General features: G+C 40.8%; 1 protein-coding gene across 2 annotated transcripts in view; it reads left to right on the forward strand.

Annotated features, from left to right (window-relative positions):
* LOC147152722 (TOX high mobility group box family member 2-like) overlaps positions 1–12,986 on the forward strand; it is a 109,138-nt gene extending 96,152 nt beyond the window's left edge. For both annotated transcript variants that reach the window (XM_086051803.1, XM_086051810.1), the window contains 4 exons: positions 5,321–5,401; positions 7,832–8,224; positions 9,345–9,484; positions 11,475–12,986. In XM_086051803.1, coding sequence (XP_085907929.1) covers positions 5,321–5,401; positions 7,832–8,224; positions 9,345–9,484; positions 11,475–11,517 — 657 coding nt within the window. In that variant the 3' untranslated portion in view covers positions 11,518–12,986. The remainder of the gene's footprint in view (positions 1–5,320; positions 5,402–7,831; positions 8,225–9,344; positions 9,485–11,474) is intronic.
* Positions 12,987–13,819: the final 833 nt, after the last annotated feature.

Genomic DNA, 13,819 nt, shown 5'->3' on the forward strand with positions numbered 1-13,819 from the left:
ACACATTTACAATATATTCCCTTTCTCTTTCTCTCTCTCTCTCTCTCTCTCTCTCTCTGTCTCTCTCTCTCGCTCTCTTCTCTCGCTCTCTCTCTTTGAAAAGGTGAGTCGTTATACATTATTTCAGTTTTGCAATGTTGCCATTGCCTTCGTTTTTACACATATATGACCATTAAGGATGTTAAAAAATGTTACTTAAAGCAGTTTCTGGATCGTTAATCAATGTTATATTGATGAACAAACTTCACCGGCACTGGGAAGCTCATCCCATCCACTTTCAACAAGTCTGTGTCAAAGCTTTATATGGCAATATTGACCAAAAAAATGTTTGGCACCCATTCATGCTGTGTACAATATGGGGCTGAATTAATGTGCCCTCTGCAGGTTTCTGTAGTGAAATGTATCACCATCTGAAGCATATATGGTGAAAAAAAATGTCCATAATTTCTAAACAAAATAAGTAGCTAAAAAGCATTGCCTTATATGCAGTGTTGGTTTGCTTAATTAAGGAAACCATTACAACCATTTGAATATTTTGGCTGAACTACAGTCACCTCCTGTGAAAGGAATGCCCGTTACGCTAATTTGCCATATGTTATGCTATGCTTCATTAATTATCATCCAATATTCATCAATTATTATTGCCCCCCCCCCCCCCCCCCCAAAAAAGCAAACCCCAAAAAGATACCGTCCATCATTCCAATGGGTTATTATGGAAATGTATTTGCAAATTGCCTTTTCTGTCAGTATGAGAATCACTGTGTCTGTTTGAGCTCCCTGTTCAGTACATATGCTCTACAACAATGCAGACTAAAAAACCTGAGTACATGCTATGCCGAAAACATAATACTGTATGCTCTTTAAAACAGCTGAGGTTGAGGGGTCACGATTAGAGAATGCTTTAGTATAACATTCCATGAATCGATAAGAAAATTAAGCTTTTTTTCCTAGGAATTATACGAAGGACTATTGTTTTTCTTATGACATCCCACAATAGCTCTCCTCTCGCACCAGTGGATGGTGTGTGTGAGTCTTGCAGCATTATCCACTGTGTAATTACCAGAACATTGCCCTGTGATAACACTCACCTCAATGAGCAAGTTTTTCCTCTTTCTAAAGATAATCCACCCGTTTATCCCCCACACCCCTGACTCTCGTTAAAATGATTTTCTCTCAAAATTTAATTCTACCCACTGAAAGAGGAAGGAGAAGGGCGACAGCAGAAGTAAAACAGCCCCAGTTAATGAAGCTGAACATCTTACCTCGTTGGATATTTCGGGGAATATTTAATACACCTAGAGAGTTGGGTTACTTTGCATTGTGTATGTACAGTATAAGGCCCACCACACGGCAGGGACATGCACTGTAAAAAAAAAAATGAGGTCGTTCAACATAAAAGTCTTTGTTGAGAATTCGCCATGATGCGCTAAGTTCTTCACACATACCAGTCTATGTTTAATCAAACGAAGCAACAAAGTTATACGTTGTAAGTTACTTAGAAATACAAATTGTTACAACATAACGGTATGACTTCTTGCCGCTGAGCGCGTGTTGTGCAAACCGGTGTTACTTCTTCATATTAATGCCAGTGTGTATGTTTTTTAAACACGTCCGACTAAGTTGAAATGCTTTTTAACAAACAACCTTCTGTTAGGAGAACACAGCATTTTAAGCACACATAGTAACTTATGTTGGATAATTGTTGAACTAATGCCCTTGAGTTAAGTAAAATGACAGAGGTTTGTCACTACGACACAAAATTCTACTTTTTCTATTTGCACTACTTTATGTTAGGAGAACATACGTGTTTATGGCGAAAAATAAACGTAACCGTTTAAGTTAAAACAAAGTGTGTTTTTAATTCCGGTTGACAATACCTCTGCATGTACAAACAGGATATTTGCAATTTCACAATAGATCACGTTTTTATTTAAAACAAAACTTTTTTCAAATGCAAATTGTTGAAGTATAACATTGGAAAAATATACACAATGTTAAAAACAGCAAAAATACAAAATTATAACAAAATGTTAGATTAAAATACACAGAAATTAAGTACCTCAAGTCCTAAAATAGTACATAACATAAATATGATTATAAATATGATAACATAATATTATGAAAATTAAATAGAAACAACAATGAAATCACTGTCACCATCAGATCAGCTTATTGGCTTTTCTCAGAAATATACTCACAAAGCCTTTAACACTTCAGCTTTCTGCACTTTAAACTGTAGCTCTAAAATAACTTGTATAAAGAGAACATAAGGAAAACAATCACTTGTCAACATCATTTCAGCCCCCTGGCTTTTCTCATAATTATATTCACAGTACTTACATTGTGTCTTCACACTTCACTGTCACTTCACTGTAACATAAAAAAAAAAAGAAAATTAGTCACTTAATCAACAATAGTTAGGCTTGTTGTCTTTTGTTCGAAATACAGTCACAAATACTTACACTCTATACTGCATCTTCAAACTAAACTGTATCTTTAAAACAACCTGTACTGTACATAAAGACAACAAAAGGAAAACAATCACTTTGTCAACATCAGTTCAGCACACTGGGCTTTTCTCAGAAATATATTCACAGTACTTATATTGTGTATTCACACTTAACTATCATTTCACTTAAACATGAAAAAAAACACAACACTAGTGTTGTGAAATTTTGACTTATATACTAATTAGAAGATATTTCATGAAATAAAAAAAATGTTTTGTCACAGCTGTAGCTGTAACAACGCAGTTTTCCCAACGCGACTTAAAAGATGAACCTAGAAGGATTCCCATTGATTCTAATTAGGTAAAACATTATAGTTCTTTCACCCCCATCATTTTTCTTATTTGTCGGATCTTACAGATTGTTAGAAAGCCCACACTGTTTAGATATTTGTGGTGATTAACTTATTAACATTGAATGGATTGATGGAGTTCTTTTTTTCTGTCCAGGTTTGACATATGTCCCTATTGTATAAACTGTCTTTCCAGGCCCCCGTCACACACGGTGGGATGAAATAACGAGCAGCATTGTCACTTTAACCTAATAGCAAAAACAGACAATTTATTCGCGTGAAACTCGCGGTACCACGGCAGAAATACTCTGTTTTAAACGAAAAAAAAAATAGCTGTTCTTGTTAGCGACACTAACACTAACAGAGGTTTTTCACCCCCAAAATGATGGCAGCGTTGCCTGTAGCCTCACTTCGTTATATTGCCACACTGGAAACAGATTATGAAGAAATACAAAATAGGAAGAAATAATTATTTTTACTCACCCGCGCCTACACCGCCATAGTACGTCACAAAGCTCTATGTTCAGTGTTCTTCCGCCAAGTCGCCATCTTTGTTCAAGATTAACGGTTCCTCACTAGTGTTTCTTAAATTGTAGGATGACAAAAGTTTTATAAAAGTATTTAATTACTCTCTAAAGCAGGGGTGACCAACTCCGGCCCTCGAGGGCACCTGTCCTGCAGGTTTTCAATCTCTCCCTGCTGTAACGCACCTGATTCAAATGATCAGCTCATCAGCAAGCTCTTGAGAAGCCTGATAACGATCCAGATCATTTTAACAGGTGTGTTACAACAGGGAGAGATTGAAAACCTGCAGGACAGGTGCCCTCGAGGACCGGAGTCGGTGACCCCTGCCCTAAAGGCCATATAATGCTCAATATATTACAAATGTAACTTTCAAGCACTATATGTGCGGCGCATTAATATGGTTGTGCGTTAACAGGATCCGGTTTCTACTGTTAAACTTAGTACATTAGGTCAAGTTGACCTTTTCTAATTTTACCCTTTGTTTGGGAAACTCACTTAAAAGAGTTTTTTTTACCTTTGAACATATGAATATATGATAACAATTGAAAACATTTATTGACGTGTTGATACAATAACATAACTGATGACTTTTTTTTTAGAGTGTGTTCAGCTTAACCCGACTGAACTGTTGCATAGTCTGTGGGGTTCTGACACTGGCTTTCATGAGTGGCCTATCGTCAGCCAATAGTTTTGCTGCTTCAAAATTTAAATCGCTGATGAACGGCATTGAAACTTCACAGATGTACCAAAAACGCCATGTCGAGCACTAGAGCTTTCACAACAAAGATATACATTTTCAAATATGAAGCGAAACCCAGCAAGTCACGGTTAAGCCGTACCAATACAGTGTGTGTGGGCGTGTGTGCGCGCGTGTGTGTGTATATCTGCTTATCCTCACGAAGGTCACGGGCGTGCTCGAGCCTATCCCAGCTGTCTTCGGGCAGCAGGCGGGGTAAACCCTGAACTGGTTGCCAAACAACCGCAGGGCACAAATACACAAACAACCATTCACACTCACAGTCACACCTAGAGACAATTTTAGACGATCCAATTAACCTACCTACCATGTATGTTTTTGGAATGTGGGAGTGAAACCAGAGTACCCCAGTGAAAGTCCACACAGGCACGGAGAGGCCGGGGCCGGATTCGAACCCGCGACATCTGCACTGTGAGGCTGATGTGCACTAGTCTCTCCACCATGCCGCCCCGACACAATATACATAATTCCATATTCAACACATACTGTATTACAGAAGTGATTATACATTTAGATTTAATCCAAAGTATTGATGTTTAGAATGTTCATTTCTTTTATTATTTTCATTTTCATTTCACAACATTTATGCAAAAGGGTCAGTTTGGGTTATTGAAATTGTTCTGTTATGAAAAACAACACCGTTCTAGTCATGAAAAAAAAAAAAGCTGATTCATGTAGAAGAGTCAACATTACAAGCAATTGCAGCAATATTTTCCCGTTCGATTATTTATATACCTTCAGTTATTTTACCCATCTCTATAATAGGCTATTCAATCTGCTCCCGTACATCCTACCCAGGTAGTATAAAACCCGTGCATGTGTCTACATTTACAATAAAGCCAATATCGACAAGAGTTGTTGCAGTAATAACAAGCAGGGTAGTGCAAACCCTCTTTACAGGCTGCAGCAAGCTAGTCTGGTGGGTGTCTAATGTCAGTGCGCTGATAGGACTGTTATTTGGGCGCTGAAAGGAGCCAAAGAAAGAAGTTCCAGTTCATTTCTCAGGGTGGATTGGAATGGAAATGATGTGTTTCTACAATAGAAGGAGACACATTGAGATGAGGCAGTATTAGTGCTGCAGTGAGGAAATAAAAATGTTCTGTGCCATTGGCTCTGATGGAACGGGAAACATTAAGGGTGCGTGTGTGCGCGTGTGTGTGTGCACGCGTCTGCGCACGAGCATGTCAAGCCCTTGTCTCACCTGAAACTGCATGTTTTGATTTTCACCTTTCTTCTCAGGGTTACAAGAGAAAAACTGAGGCGGCAAAGAAGGAGTACCTGAAAGCCTTGGCGGCGTACAGAGCCAGTCTGGTTTCCAAGGTAACGCTTATGACACACAGGCCCCGGCTTAGACTGATGATGGATTGGATGGAAAAGCCTCTCTAATGGGCTGGGAGGGGCCTCGGTGGTGGGGAGGGGGAGCGGTGGGCATTAGATGCAAAAAGAATCATCCATATTTGGAACAATACCTGATTTCCTTCGGGCGCAGATGTAGTCGGGGGGGGCTTGTAGATACAATAGTGAGATTCGGGGGGGGGGGGGGGGGGGCAACCACTCATAGTGCAAGCATATGACCATAACGGCTACAGTACGATGGATTAGAGATAGAAAGCACATTACTCTTTAATGCCAATAGGCAGGATGTTCGGACTTAGATCTTTGATCATTTATTTTTAGCTTCCTGTTAATTCGGATGAGTAGCATTTGCGTGCCCCGGGAATGATTTACAGAAATGTGGCAGCGCTGCAATAAAGAAGAGCAAGGAGGAGGGCTAAGGATTGCATTGTTTAGTGCCGTCTTGTATTAACAACACAACATAGTGCCAGGAAGATTCCTTTTGTCATTCCATTTGTTCTGCAAGCAAACAGCCTCATTTCTCTGCCTCGGTCTCTGTCTGCGTGTGTGTGTGTGTGTGTGTGTGTGTGCCTGCCTGCGTGTGTACATGTGTGCGTGTATTGTTCTCCCATCCCTGTCAAGGTGTCTATTGATCATTACCCCAGCCGCAGATCTATTCATACAAATGGGCTCCATTACTGTCTAATCAACACTGATGGTTGGAGATGAGCAGTGTGACAGCTCATCATAAAAAGGGCGGAAACGGGGTGCCCTGTGCAGTGCTACTCTTGTTCATCGCACCCACAACGGGAAAGGTCAAGTCACCAAGTTTTTGTTTGGCGGAGTTTGTGCGAGTTTTTACACCGCCTCCATTGCAGCTCTTGCTAAACATCAAATTTCATCCGCCCATTCATTCGTCAGCCATAGTACAATGAGGGCATGGAAAATACATAGTGAAAGCTGTCAAGCCGAAGATGGATTGAAAACTAAGTTGAGATTCATTTTGGAGCTGCGACACAGTGTCCTAGTGGTTAGCTTGTCTGCTTCACAGTTCTGACATTGGTTATGCGGATCGTGTCTTTCTTGTGTCGGGTTTGCATGTTCTCGCTGTTCTTGAGTGGGTTCTGCGACTTCTTCCCACATGCCAAAAACATGCAAGTTAGGTTCATTGAAGATTCTGAAATTGTCCATCGATGTGAATGTGAGTGTGAATGGTTGTACGTGGACATGTGGCCGGCGACTGACTGGCGACCAGTCACGGAGGTACCCTGTCTTTCACCCAAAGTCACTTGAAGGGCTCCGGCTCTCCGCAACCCCGTGGAGGACAAATGCTGTAGAAAATGGATGGCGGGGTCATTTTTCTGCAAGAATATATCTGTATATGAATATACCCAGTATTAATTGTAGGAGGACTTTTTTCATGATTTTCATTGGAAAAATCTGACAATGAATTAGTTCTGACAAAACGTGCAAGATTGTTACATTTGCCGGCTCCTTTAGTCCCCTTCGGTCACTCGCACAATCAAATCGGACGTGATTGACACTGTCTGAGAGCTGTTTTGTTTAATCTGATCTTATTATTGTGGTTGTAGTTTTGGCACCAGTGTGCAATTGCAGCAATTACATTGAGAGGTGTTTCTAATATGCTGGTCACCTTTTTTGAAGCTACCTCACTGGGCAGATTTATAGAAACACCTCTAAATGTGATACGGTGCTGTTCTACTACCAACGCCACTGCAAACTACAAATGTAAACATTGTGGAATTAATGTTTTATGGGGGGCACATTAAAGTACATTACACTACTCAACCGGTAGGTAAATGTGCTCAGTTGATTAGAAGCACCTGTGGCTATTTTTACTTTCTGGACCTGGATTAAACCGCCTCTGAGCGGAATCACTTTCAATGGTTGGTTGTGCTGATTCCCATTTACCCTGAGTTTGAATGAAAATTGATCATTCTAAAAACAATCCGCAGTCAAAAGAGGGTTTGCACACTGTTGCAACCATATTATGTCAGTTGTTTATTTCTTTTTTTACGTCCCCTCCAAAAAGTATTCCATTTTTTTGTTTGTTTGTTTGTTTGTTTTTCAATTTAGTTGTACATTAATTCACATGAATGGTGGAAAAACCTTTTGAATGATTTATCTTGGTCTTATTTTTGTATACCACTAAAACCTGGCATCTGAAAAGCGCAGTGTAGACTTTTTTTTTTGTATCTACCGTACGTCAGATTTCAATATCTTTACATCCATTTTCTATAGTGGTGAGCCCACGGAGAATATGGCGAGAGGCGGGTTACACCCTGGACTGGTAGCCAGTCAATCAGCAATATTTCAATATATACCATTTCCTAGCATTTCAGGTGGGGGCATGTATTTGATTGCATGATACTAATTTTGGTGTCTTATCTCCAGACATATAATGATCCAGAGCCAAAAAGTGCCCAGCAGACAAGCCAGCCCTCCCACCTGCTGCCCCCAAAGCAGCCCCTGTATAGTCCTCAGCCCTCGTCACCCTACCTGGGCCCATCGGGCTCCTTCCCTCTGTCGGACCTCCAGAGCTACGCGGGGCCGCCGCGCCACAGCCTGGCCTCCACTCTCAGCCAATCGCAGATGCTGCCACCCAGCATGAGTGCCTCGCCCCCTGCTTCCTTCCAGATCAGCCCACCCTTGCACCCCCATGCCCAGCTCTCCCTGCACCAGAGCTCCCTTCTCAACCAGCCAATCCGCATGCAGCAGTCGCAGCCAATCATCTCGCACCAAATGGGGCTCCAGCCACCTTTGCATTCCCCGCCTCTCAGCCAACAGGTGGGTGTGCACTTTCATCATAAGGTTAATTTACTGTCTGATCCTATTTACTGTACTTGTGTACAAATTCATTGAGAAACAGTGCTGCCTTGAAGTCGCTCCAAAAGTTCTACAATTTGGAGTTTGTGACCATCAAGTAAGCAGAAAGGACTGCTGGTGTCCAAGTATTTTTGTTCAGGTGTTTCCATATCATGGTAGTCATAGTCTTGTAAATGAATGAGTTGAAGTGCTGTCTCCAGTAAGGCATGTTTAGCGCTGTTACTTGTTTTGTTTTTGTTTCTACTTCCTGCTTTTGCTCCATTGCCGCCACATTTAAAGCAATCCAACTCCTAACTGTTTGTGAATACTTGATTTGAATCTGCTGTGACTGGTGTCATGCATTTGACTCGCATCTGTTTGTGAGCAGTGAGTGGGTATGTAGATTAGCGTATCGCGCTAGTCATGAGCTACGTAGCCCACAACTGGCTAGCTACCATATTGTCGCCCGTAATCAACCGGTAGAGGCGAGTGTTATGTGTTAACGTTACACTTGTATGACACTTCAAATTTTTAAAAAAATGAGACCTATAACATCCCTTTTCAGGAACACCTCATTAAATTCGAATACCTCCAAAAACGCCATTTATGTCAGTAGTTCCAGTTATAAAGTGCAACTCATATTTTATATTGAATTTGGCCTTGGGCCAATACACTCTGAACTGGTCGCCAGCTAATCGCAGGGCACATTTAGACAGACAACCATTCACACTCACGTTCACAAATGGACGATTTCGAGGCTTCACTTAACCTCGGAAATCTGTTTTTGGAATGTGGGAGAAAACTAGGGCACGTGGAGAAAAAAGCCCACGCAAGCACAGGGGGAACATGCAAACTCCACACAGGAAGTCAGATGTGCGAACCACTTGGCCACCATGCGCAGAATTTTGTTCTGAAAGTAGACCAAATCAAAACTTGACCAGTGTCACAGAATTCAAAGTGGTTGAACTTTGAGGTGCCATTGTATGTTTGTTCCCAAAATACCTTGTCTTTTCTTACACGTTTAATCGGTAGCATTTCCTGTCCAGTCCATCGGTGCAAGATCTTCACATTCATTTTTACTTGTAACATTTTTGACCCTCAGGGGTTTTCCCATATTCAGGCTGAGTACCAGAACAGTGTGGGGGGCTCACAGTCTCCAGGGGCCCCCAACCCAGTTCATGGCCAGAACCCAGACTGGGATAGCGAATACTGCAACAGGGATTGCGGACCCAACCCTTGCAGGTAAGCTCAACACAGCACCATGTCACCAAATGAGAATTGTCTGCCATTTTATTCCTTTTCTAAATGAGTTGCTATGAACCGCTTGACTGTCACACGACCAACTCTTAAAACTCCATTAATAATCCCCTTCTCATTTTCCCGTTTAAAGCGACGCACCTCCTCAAAAGTGATACGCGGCAGCAGTATAACACCATTACCAGCCCTGACATCCAATTAACTCTGCCTGTGGTTCGTTTAGCGCATTTTGCCTTATCGAATCGAGCCGTTCAAGCGGCTACAAGAGGGCTCTTGTTTTGTCTCACACCTGAAACTCGGCTTCGCCGTGCCGAGATGTGGGGCGGCGGGAAGTTGCCAGCTCCTCCACTTGGAGCCCATTCTGTTGCTGTAGGTCAAATAGGATCATGCCTGAGTCAAATCACGTTTGCTGCTCTTTGAGGCACATTGAGTATTTGCTTGAATGTTCTCCCGCTCTGAATAGCTTGTTGATGCTTTGAAGGGCCCTCGGCCTCTGGAAAGATACATTGAAGGAAGTTTTTTTTTTTTTTTTTGCATTTGACACTTCAAGTCTCCTAAGATGTGAAAGATTATCCAAATTATCAAGATCAGCTAACTGCTGAAGTCCACTCTATGAGGACATCGTATATATCTATGCCTGTGAATATTCTCATTCATCCAGGTCATTTTATTTTGAAGGCGTTGAATCAATCGCAAGTGGACTATTCAGATTGTCTTTGGAGATGTTTTGCCTCTCATCTGAGCAGGCTTCATCGGTTCATGAATGGTGATGGTGCATGAAGGTGGCTGTGTTGTCATTTGTTAAAGGCAACGATTGAATCCCTTAAAAAGGTTTGTGTCTGGGAGATAGTTATATCTTCAGCATCTATCTATCCATCATGCATCCATCCATCCGTCCATTTTAAAGAGCAAATGAAACCCCATTGAAATATGCTATCAAGTGTCTCCATTGGCCTGCGAGAGACACACGGCGATATTTTGTTTTCATAAACCAAACATCAACAACCTTAAAAATTCAGGATATACTTTAGGCTTTGTCTGCACGTAGCCGGGCTTTTTTTAAACAACCAAATATTTCTCCCCCACTCCGTGTTGGAATACACATCCTCGTTTGTTAAAAACGCAGCGAACACTACACCGCGGAAGTACGTTTTCAAACGCATGCCAAGTAGGCGGCAGTAGTTAGCCAAATACTGTCTATTCAGAAGGAACTTCTACGAAACCGAAAACACGGCGCCAGGCTCGTTCGTGAGGACCGACAAGAGGTCGGAACTGCTTTTACACCTTTCAACGAGAAGCAGTAGTTGGTTGCCGACAAATAAGTAAGCAAAAAGCGCCTTGAGAATGGCTATAACCAACGCAGCGCCGCGGGCATCCATGTTGACTCTCTTGAAAACACAAGTGTAGGGAGTAATTGTTGTATTGTGCCAGCCACGGTGTTGTATTTCTTCATGCTTTTGAAAATATATATCGATTTTTGTCAAAATCACGGCAATAATATGGCTGGGCTTTTCAGATAGTATTGCGGTGTGAAAGTAAGTGTGAGTCTCTGTATTTGGCTACGGGTATCTCCTGACATCAGTTTGGATAGGCCGCAGCCTCCAATAAGCAAGATAAGCAGTGTAGAAAGTGGATGGATAGATATCATGGTGAGTTTTGCGGTCGAGTTACAAGCTCGGTAAGAAAACTTTCGGAAAGTCACGCATACAGTGCATGTTCAGTACCAACCAGCATTACGAGAATATTCTAATACTATACTGTATATACTCAAATATTCTTAAGACCTTGACTGCACCACAGTGGGTGCTGTTTCTAATATTTTGACATGATCTCAAAGCCAGTATAATAATACGCGTTCAATGAGTACCTCTCTGACAATGTTGTACTCTTACTGTACTCGTACAACATACAATGATGTTCCCGTGTTTGCAGGTATGAGTGGTATGACGTGAACATAACGTCTGTTCTTCTTCAGCAGTGGCATGGGAGCCCGGGACAAGCCTCTCTACCTCACTTGAAGTTGAAAGACCTCCACACGTGTGACTCCAGGGAGATTTCCAACGTAACATCATCAATATATCTGCTTCGACACCGTTTTGCTCTCCTCTTCTTCTTCTTCTTCTTCTTCTTCTTCTTCTTCTGCTTCTTCTTCTTCTTCTTCTTCTTCTTCTGCCGGATTTTAAAAATCCCAAAGACTGCTCCAGCATCTTCACCTATTCGCCAAGCACTTAGATCAGCCACATGCCTGAGGCACTTTTCTCTCTCTCTCTCTCTCTCTCTCTCTCTCTCTCTCTCTCTCTCTCTCTCGTCAGTGAACTCTTCATTTTTTTTGCGTGGGCAGTGAGCTATGAGCTTCTGCCAGCATACTGGAAAGAAAGAAAAAAAAAAAATTCTTCTCGTTTAGTTTTGAATTTCCTAGAGATGCTTTCCTATTGCCTCATCGGTGGAGTTGACATGCTCTGAGCATCCTCAAAGAGTAAGGCTCTCCAAATTAGACGCCTCAGTAGGGGTGCATGTACTTCAGGACATTTTCAAGCTAGTCGCAAACACATGAGATGTTTGCAAACCCCATCTTTGCCCCTAATGAAGGACTTTCTCATTTCCTTTCTTTCTCACAGAGATTGTATATAACACCAAAATCAAATCCTTCTTATGTGTGTATTTAGCAGCAGCCCCTTGCTGTCTTGAGTTGCTTTTCATTGAATTATGTGGTGAAGGAATACACACAAAAAAACGTGTCACAAGAGAGGAGGACGAGGACACCCAAAAAAAACAATAGCCATCTCCCTGCCGATCGTAGGGAGCGTCGACTTTCGTCACGTGACCTCAGGACGTTGCCCAAGTGCAGAGTTGGAAGATTTCAAACCCTTTTGATCCTCCCCCAACCTTCTTTTTGTCCCAACACCACTTGTACAGGTGAATTAAACAAACAAAAAAAAGAAGCTAAATGTGAAATGTTAACTAAAGAAAAAAACAGTGGGGTTTTGAAGTTTTGACTAGTTTTATTAGGTGTTTTAGAATTGTGTTGAACTCATCTTTATCATCTTTTGTGAAGAATTAAACAAAAAAAAAACGATCTTTTGGTTTTCACTGTAGCAGGATTTAAGAGGAACGGACATCGGGGTATACAGTATAATTCAATTTTGTGTATAGATCCTGCCAAATGTATTTCTTTACTTTGTCACACCAGAGATCCATTTTGTTTTGATGAATATTGGTTTTGCAAAAAGGTTCTTCTGTTTCAATTGGTTAAAAGGTTTCACATTGGTTTATAAATAATAAAGAAGTAAGATGCTGGCTTTTTTCATCAGGGTGCATTATTATTATTATTATTATTATTATTAATATCAATATTTTATTATAACATGGGTTATTCAAATATTTTTCAGAAATTGTTGGTACAATACCACTTGACCAGCATTGGATTCTTTTTGTGTCACAAATATTCCTTTGTTTTCTTTTTGTCTGTAATAAAATGTCTAAAGTCTTTGGAGCAATTGTATTTGTGTCTCTGCATCCCAACACTTATATTTAAAAGATTGTTGTGCAAACCTGATCACATTTTAATCTATTACATTTTTTCTCAGTTGCTTTGGTACATTTCTTGAATCATTCATGAAATTTGCAAAACAGAAAATGCATTGATCAAAACAATTTGTGTGGCTTACAAAACAGCATGGATCCCCTGCAAAAGCCTGTTGCATTCTCAAAATCCTTACTTCATCTCTCAAGACCAAATATTTGTGCCATCGAAAATGTCACCGCCATGTGAATGACAAGTCTCGGTGTTATTGTGCATGGATAGTAGGGTTGCATAATATATTGAAAAAATATCGATATCGCTGTAATGGCCTATGCAATGTGCATATCGCAAAGACATGCAATCATTTTCTTATGTTATTGTATGCTTTTATTTGAATTTGACCAGTCAGATGCTAACCACCCAATAATTAGACATTATCTGGGGGAATTACAATTAATTAGCTCAGAACACACTTAGCTTTCTTCTTTTGAAGCATGAAAAAAATATACTTCTTTTATTAGATAATACAAATGTCATTTCTTTAGGTACATGTTAAATATCGCAATAATATCGATATTATGTTTTTCCAATATCCTGCAGCCCTAATGGATAAGGCAGTCAAATTACTTACAGTAGTCATCTCAATATAACAGTGTACTCTGGAAGGATGTTCTGATGTAAAACTGCGGCTTGAGTTTTGATGGCCATGTTTCTAAATTGTAAGTTACACCTTAGTGTATGTGGAAGATTGATTGCAAGTGACTGCTCAAGGTTCACATTGATGCTTTTACTGTTTG

The sequence above is a fragment of the Filicampus tigris genome, chromosome 1, assembly GCF_054856515.1.
Source record: "Filicampus tigris isolate MCC_2025a chromosome 1, RoL_Ftig_1.0, whole genome shotgun sequence".
NCBI classification, from domain to species: Eukaryota; Metazoa; Chordata; class Actinopteri; order Syngnathiformes; family Syngnathidae; genus Filicampus; species Filicampus tigris.